This window comes from Poecilia formosa, unplaced genomic scaffold (genome assembly GCF_000485575.1).
Source record: "Poecilia formosa unplaced genomic scaffold, Poecilia_formosa-5.1.2 Scaffold141, whole genome shotgun sequence".
Taxonomy (NCBI): domain Eukaryota; kingdom Metazoa; phylum Chordata; class Actinopteri; order Cyprinodontiformes; family Poeciliidae; genus Poecilia; species Poecilia formosa.
Window position 1 is genome coordinate 1,583,771 of NW_006800080.1, and position 8,103 is coordinate 1,591,873.

At 35.8% G+C, this 8,103-nt stretch overlaps 1 protein-coding gene and 1 long non-coding RNA gene across 2 annotated transcripts in view; both read left to right on the forward strand.

Annotated features, from left to right (window-relative positions):
- Positions 1–8,103, forward strand: part of LOC103145396 (von Willebrand factor A domain-containing protein 5A-like) — a 36,526-nt gene that overhangs the window by 16,433 nt on the left and 11,990 nt on the right. Inside the window, exons 12-16 of the mRNA XM_016676733.1 lie at positions 680–727; positions 1,277–1,324; positions 1,751–1,828; positions 2,234–2,317; positions 3,020–3,201. Coding sequence (XP_016532219.1) covers positions 680–727; positions 1,277–1,324; positions 1,751–1,828; positions 2,234–2,317; positions 3,020–3,201 — 440 coding nt within the window. The remainder of the gene's footprint in view (positions 1–679; positions 728–1,276; positions 1,325–1,750; positions 1,829–2,233; positions 2,318–3,019; positions 3,202–8,103) is intronic.
- LOC107837420 (uncharacterized) lies at positions 6,262–8,074 on the forward strand. The gene is made up of 3 exons (XR_001663441.1): positions 6,262–6,440; positions 7,822–7,884; positions 8,011–8,074. It is a non-coding gene; the product is annotated as an uncharacterized LOC107837420 (long non-coding RNA).

Genomic DNA, 8,103 nt, shown 5'->3' on the forward strand with positions numbered 1-8,103 from the left:
AATAAAAAACATGAAAAATTTCAGAAGTTGTGCAAAGAATATAAAATATATGACAATTTAATTTTTATCATGACATTATGGAAAATAATGAACTTTATCACAATATTCTAATTTTATGACCAGCACCTGTATATTGGTTTCTGAAAAAGCTTTACTGAATTATCTTTGAGCACATTAATAGTGAAATGCCCATATAGCTTTTTTTGGCAAGGGTAAAATCAAAGTTCAGGACCCAGATGTCTCAGAAAATATTTGAATGGTCTGTTTTTTTTCCTGTTTTGGTAATATATATATATATGTTTAATATTTTCAGTAAACTTAGCAACTTTTATGTCAGCTTCTTGGTGCAACGCCACAACAGGTAAAGGGAGAAACAAGTTTTTCAAAGACTTTGGTTTGCTTGACACAAAATGTAACAAATGTTGCAGTTTTGGTCTCCGATCAAACCGAGTCAGGTGTGAAATTACTCTGAGTGCTAGGTAATCTCGAGGTGGATGTCATTTTCATTTTTGGCTTAGTTTCAGATGATTATTTTTTCAATGGAAAAAAAGACCATACTCTCAGGTGTATGGCTTTATGACCTGATGCATGCAGGGAGACGTACTTGTGTGTTGTTTCTCTGTTTTGCTTTCGATTGCCTGATTGTCTATCTCTAATGCTCCGTTTGTTTTTTCTTCAGGTGTCACAAATGAAGAAACAAATTATGGATCAGTCATGCCAGATTCATGTAAGTGTATTATTCATCCATTCTTTATACCAGATTTGCTGGTCTAAAGGATAGGTGAGGTTAACACCTACCTCCAGCAGTCATTGGGTAGTGAATGGTCATTGGGTTAGAGTGGGGAACACCTTGGACAGGTGACCATTCAGATTACTAGGATGCATGACAAGTTTTAATAGAGATACTGTAACAATGAATGAAACCAGTTGTGATATAAAATCTCCCATTCTTAATCTTTTTGTATGAATTATCATAAATGGCCATGAAAATTGATTTAAGTTCAAATGTTAAGAGGAATTCTAAATAAATTAAACTTATGCTGTTCCTATGCTGTCAAACTGAATTTAAAGTATGATAAATTTAAAGAGCACTCTCAGCTGACTAGCTGTGATCATTTTCATTTTTTCAAGAAATTTAATTTCTGATTTTTTTTTTTATTGGAAAAGACTCTTTTGTATGTCTTCATGAATTGTTGCATAGAATGAGATTTACTTGTACACTGATTTTTTTTTCTTGAACATCTACCTCTAATGCTCGTTTGACTTTTTTCTTCAGTAAGCATGGATTCTTTCCAAGATTATTGTGGAGCATTGCCAGAGACTGGTAAGTGTACTTTTATAGCCACATTTATTCAACCATTGTTTACACCAGTTTTTCCATGCATGGACATATGGGGGGCTGGCGACTATCATTGGGTGTCAGTGGGGTCACCAGTGAATCACAGAACACCGCAGAGACACAATGGACAGTCAACCATCCAAGCATATATGCTTATACCTAGGGGGCAATTTAGAGAAAGTAATCAACCTGTCATATTTTTAGGCTATGAAAGGAACCGGGAATACCTGTGAAAAACCCACATAAGCTGCAGTAAAGAGTAATGTTTTCGGTCATGATTTGGAAGTCAACTTTCTGAGACTCTACTTTCTGGTGTATAACTTAATAAAATGATGCATACATGGAGATTTACTTATATTCTTGTTTGATTGTCTGATTACCTCTAATGATCCATTTATTTTATTTCTTCAGCAATTGCGTGGAATCCTTCCAATGATTCTTCTGACAAAGATCTGGGTGATTTAAACACTGAAGACATGCTAGATTCATGTAAGTGCATTATTCATCCATTGTCTATACCAGCTTTATTATGTTTGCTCACAGGACTGTCCGAAAGGGGGTTTGGCGCCACTTCTTTAGTTATAGATGTAATTTGTCACTTTGCTCTGCACAGAGTATAAAACCAATATAAATTCACAGTCTATCAGTCTACTGATGGTATTAAGGCACTGAATTTTGTGTTAAAAATATGACATTTCATTTGTAAGGTAGTAACATCTATATAGTGTGTAATGAAAGATTTCTTTTGTAAACACCCTATTTTCTGGTATATGGCTTTATGAACTGATGCTTTCAGGGATATTTACTTATATGCTGCTGTTTGTTGCTATTGTTTTTGTTGTTGTTTTTTTTAAAGAGGTCTACCTGTAATGCTCAGCTTGAATTTTTCTTCAGCAATCATGGATTTTGTTTGTGATGATGATTCTGCTGATGAATCTGCTGATGAAACTGAGTTTCTTCAAGTCTTCCCAGATTCATGTAAGTGTTCTTATTCATCCACTTTCTATACCAGCTATGCTAACCATGGTTGCAGGGAGACACATGGAGGTGCGGAGGAGTTATAGCTGACCAGCAACTCTAACGTATTTAGGGTCACAACCATTAAGATTGTAAATCCTTCCTTCGACAAAATAGGAAACCAGTGCAGTGATTTAACAGCTGATGTAATATGATCCATGTGTAAGTCCGAAATAAATGATGAGAGCAGCATTTCAGAGTGGATACCACGCATCTTATTCCAGAACATGCTGAATAAGAGTATGTGAGAGTCAAATCATGTGGGATAAGTTAGGCTGTAAACAAGAACAAACAAGGTTAAAAGTCATTGCAATTTCAATATGTGTATTTTCACAATAACAAATAATGCAGCATTTGGCAGAGTATTAGTTTTTTTTAGGTGCCATTCATGCAAATTCCACATGCCTGTAATATATTTGGCCTGTTGGGTAGATTTTCACCATCCTCATGTCTATGTTTTGATGTACAGTGTGTATTTTAGTTGCTGAAATACTAACTGCTTGTGTTAGTACAATGTTCGGCAACAGTATTAAAATTATTTGTTTTGATAATTACTTATTGTGAGTGGAATTTACTGTAATAAAAATAGCTTGAGTTTCATTAACCACCACCAGTCAAGACTTGTATCACACTTTCTTTTTGCCACAACCGGCTTGCCTCTAGATGGGCTACAAGACGACTCTGATGAAGAATCCAGTGAGCCAGAAGTTGTGCTACTCAGTCAAGACCCACTGCTGCAGCTGGTGTCCCTGCAGAAGGCATCTGGCTGCTGGAAGCTTAATGCAAATCTGGCTACTGTGCTGGGAAAGACCAAAGAGGAGGTGGAAAAGGCAAAACCACAGTCGGTGGGTTCTAAACTAATATTTAACATAATATGCATTTTATTTTAAGAATTCCTACATGAAGAAAAGTGGAAGTAAAATTAAAGGTAGTACAAATAATCTTCAGTCTGTCCGTACATTTTTAAAGTTTACTTAGCATTTATGGTTGCAAGTTCGGAAATCTATGATAATTTGCAGAGATAATGGGTGAAATGCAGGAAACACAAACTTGCAGTCATTCACTCACACCAGATAACAACTTATAGGCCATTTATCTTACCATCATCCACGTACGTATTTGCATTGTGGGAGATGTTGGAGTATCAAGAGAGAGAATCCTCATGTAGAACACAGAAACTCTGCACAGAAAGTTCAGGGATTTGAACCGAGAACCTTGTACCTGTGAGGCTACCGAGTCGACCAACATGTTTTAATGTTGAGCTGTAAACAGAGAGTTAATGTGGAGTTAATCAACTAAACAAGCATATGAAACTAAAATTCTTTAATAGACATCATGATGTGAGATTTAATAAACTAACCACCAAACTGAAAATAGTCAGCAAAATACAGAGTAACATAAGTATCTTTTTTTTTTTTTTTTTGCACAGTAATAAAGAATAATAAAATTAAGTGATAATAATGGGATTTAATAAAATACCTGGAAGAACTTGCAATCCATCAAGCAACACTTGGCATGATCTTGTTTTGTGTTTGTCATTTCTGTTAATTAGGTCTGCGATGAAGTGTGGGCCTCCATTCTGGCTCTGATTTGGCTTCATGGTTTTAAAATGGATGCTAAAGAGGAGTGGGAGCTTCTGTCTATGAAGGCTGCATCATGGATTAAAGCTCAGAACGGTAATGCACATTTCAACAGTGTGTGTTAAAAACAGAAAGTTATCGAATGAATGCTTTCATCCCGTTTTTTTTCCCTTTCAGCTCCATCTGTGTCAGAGTGTGCTGAAGCTGGAAATACATTGTTGGGTTGCAGTGTGAAGAAAGAAGCTCTGGGGCTCTGAGGTTTTCCATATGAAAGTTGATGATGATCTAAAAGCAGATTTAGTCTGTTTCTACAAGCTTATGACTTCACTTTGTTTTTGCAACAACATTGTTTGCATGAAAAGGAAACCAGGAGTAACACATAAATACATTTTAAATACAACTTCTTGTGCATATGCATTTTAACCAGTTTTAATGAAACAATGTTCATGTAATAAATAAGAAAAATGAAAAAGAGACCAGCAAAATGTTTCCGCTATTCTTAAGTGATTCTCAAAATCACTTACTAATGGATTTACTGACAGTTGTGGAATAATCACTGGTGACCCAGGTTTATGAAGATAACTTGTTTATTGCAATCTACCTGGTAAGTTTCGTCATAGTAACCTGTTTTGTCACAGCATAAGATTATATAGTACAGATAATTCTTATAATAAAAACATTGAATTATGTAGTCAAGACAAATACATGGTGCTCATCGGGTAAAAAGAAATAAAATAAAGGTAATGTAAGTTTCAAATTCACTTTAGAAAGTTACAGGTTGCTGTTGTGAATTAGAATCCACCAGTAAAAAGCCTATCCCCAAAGTCTCATTGTTGGGGGGGAAAAAACGGAACAACAAGTTACAAATTGCCAAAGAACAGACTGGCTGGCTTACAGAGAAAAATGGTGCAATGCTTTACAGGCTGACAAAAACAAAATTGTTTAATTTTCTGATTTAGAATATTTCCCTTATGACTCACAAACACCGAATACAAGTCACAGCAAACTCTGAGGACACTAAAGCAGGTCGTTCGTGTCTTTCATACTATGGCATCAGATCTATTGATCGCTCCCCAGGCGTCATGGATTGGTTTGAATACATCCAAATAATTGCAGAAGTCATGCTACTTCATGATGCAATTCTGTTAAAATTAGTGTTTCAACAAAACAACAGCCCCCAAACACACCAATAAGTAAAATTGAAAAAATAAGATTGTGGCATGGTCATCCATATCCCTGGGCCTTGATCTAAAAAGAAAAAAAAAACTAACACATGCAAAAAAGTGTAGAGGAACTATTGAATATATTCCAATCACTCTGGACTGGTATTTGGTTGCAACACATATAAGAACTTCTCAGAAACAGTGGTTAAGCAATAAAACTTTGTGAAGTGACTCACACAAAAGCTTGACTCAAGTTTTTGTCAGATTATAGAGTCTGAACAAAAATACAGAAACTAAATTTTGAACACCTAAAATAGCAATAGTTTCTCTTTTCAACTTAAACTTCAGCAGTGTGATTACTATGTAAAACTATACATTGAAGAAAACTCCTTAATTTTGGCTAAAAATGTCTAAACAACATAGAAAGTGTTAAAATAAAATAAAAAACAACAATGCGACTAAATACATTTAAATGTTGTTTTGCAGCCAGCTTATGTATATGCTACCAATCATGATGTAGATCAGCAGTAATTAACACTTTTATTCTGAAGAGGAAAATAAATGATCTTTTCTCACATGGACATGCTGCTTTGAAATGCAACTTTGTACTTATCAAATATATAAATAACTACATTAATTACAAAAAATGCCATTGCCATTTTTAAGGATATGCTAAATAAATAAATAAAAAGTACAGTCAGTCATATATGTCACAATATTTCTGCCTCTTGATACAATTGATTGAAGAAGATTTTATTAAACCTGATGGAGAGGATAGAATTTATTGCCATTTGCACAGATAAGCAATAAAAGCACATTGAAATTCTTGTGTGTTTTGCCAACTCAAGGAAGGTTTTTAAAAAGATAGAAAGGTTTTCCATTCAAAAACAAAACCTGAAGAACTTTAGAAGTACTGTCTTTAAAACTAAAACATGAGCTCAATTCCAATGCTTCACTTTAACTTATAATAGTTATCAGATAATTTAGAATGCTTTGTCATTTCATGTGAATCGGTTGTTGCTGTCCATGACACACTAAAAGGGAAAGAGGTGCGGTTTGATGAAGAGTAAGGAAATAAAAACGTTACAGCTAAAAAATAAATTTGCTCAAAATGAAAACATATTCATTTTAAAATGGACCAGCAGAGACTGTAAGCAAATAGGCTACGTACGCAAGAGGCTGGGCTTCACCGTCAATGCTCCACCCACCCGGTGCGCTCTCATGAGGAAAACAAGCGTTTCCGGTAGAGGAACAGCTGCTTTGGTTTTGTTTGAGCAGAAGCTCTTCAGATAACGCGCAGTAAATTCTGCATTTCTCCGTGAGAAGGGTCTGTCCTCACTGGTAAGCTTTCTTCTCTTCTTTTCTGAGTTTATTTGAGCTGACGCACTTGCTAGAACTTAGACCAACACAAACAAAAACAGCTATGATTTGGCGTAAAAGCAAATCCAATGGAGTCATCGCATTTCTAAGAAAGTCTTCCACGTTACTTGGTTTGCATGCAGTCAAGCCCACCTTTTGACACACCCGGTTGAACTTTGTACGTTTTCTTGATAAGATTTTTAACTGACTATTTTAAAATAAAAATATTTATTTTGGTAGCTACATCTAGATAGGGTCAATGTCTCAAACAAATTAAGAAAACTTTACTATAAATTTTTGCTCACTTAAAATCTGTTTCAGTTGTTTAACTTCGCAAAATTAATCTAATTTCTGAGCTCTATGAGATGCTTGTGGTGTGACACACCCTAAAGTAAAAATGCCGCAGTTCCATGCAGGTGCGGAGCTATGGGTGGGGTGGGGGGCGGCGGCCCCCCCGGCCCGGGCCTAGGGGGACCGGATGATAGGCAGAATATGAATTCAGAGATCCAAGTCTGTATCACATCTGATGAGAGCTGGAGAAGGTGGGCCCTTTCCTGTTGAGTATGGTGTATGTAGATTATAAAAAAAACAGAATGGTCCCCCAGTAGATTATATAGTAGGCTGCCCCAGTCATTGTTTACTCATGGTTGCTAATAACTTTACAAGACCGAATGATTTTAGTGACATGGTGGTTGTAAAATATTGAATAAAATGTTGTGCTACATGACTGGCTTAATTTTCATTCTTACATTTAACTTTATGACATACACATTTACAACATGATCGCTGATATTGTCTCCAAGTGTATTCTGGGTAAAACACATCGCCAACCATCCACAACGTCATCATCAGTCAGATACTTAGGAATGGATTGCAAACTAGATAGATTGGAGCATTTGTACGTCAAATATGAGTGACTTTTATTGGTATTTTATAAAATTATGTTTTCAGGAGCTTTGTTATTTTGGGTATAAAAGGCCCGGTTATTAGCCGCGACACCGACTTGTTCCGCCACTGGTTCCACGATCTTTACTGTGAAGTTAGCAATGAAATTGCTTGTCAATCCTACTATGCGGCGCTTTTTGATGTTCCCATGCCATAATGTGGTATATAAGTGTAAAGATGATAACGTATATCTATCTCAACATATACTTCCATGTACCACAAAACACAACCATTTAAAAGATTAATTTATTTAAAGTAATTCAATCTGATTTTTAAATGCAATACTTAATTCACTGTCATGCCCCCTTTATAAGTTTAAGTTTTTCCTGATTAATTGTAAATGTTTTCTTTGTTAGCTTGTGTTATCACAAAAAGTAGCTGCCTACTTTAAAGCTTTTTAACCCATTTCCCCCCAAAGTTGTCTGCCTCCCAGGAACAATGATGAACTGCTGTGGTCTGCTCACTGAAAAGAAGGAACCAGGTACTCAGCTGTTTGAAAGCAAACTACACTTGGTTTCTTCTCAGAAAGTCTTTTAAGCACAGAAACTGTGAAGTGTAATAAGATATATTTCTATGGTTCAATCATGTCCTCGTTTTGCTGCTTTAGTTCCTCTGAAGAGCATTGATGCTCAGCTGGAGGTGAAGGACCATGTAGCTACTCTGGTCTCCACTCTGAACTATGAGAACAAGGAGGACAAAC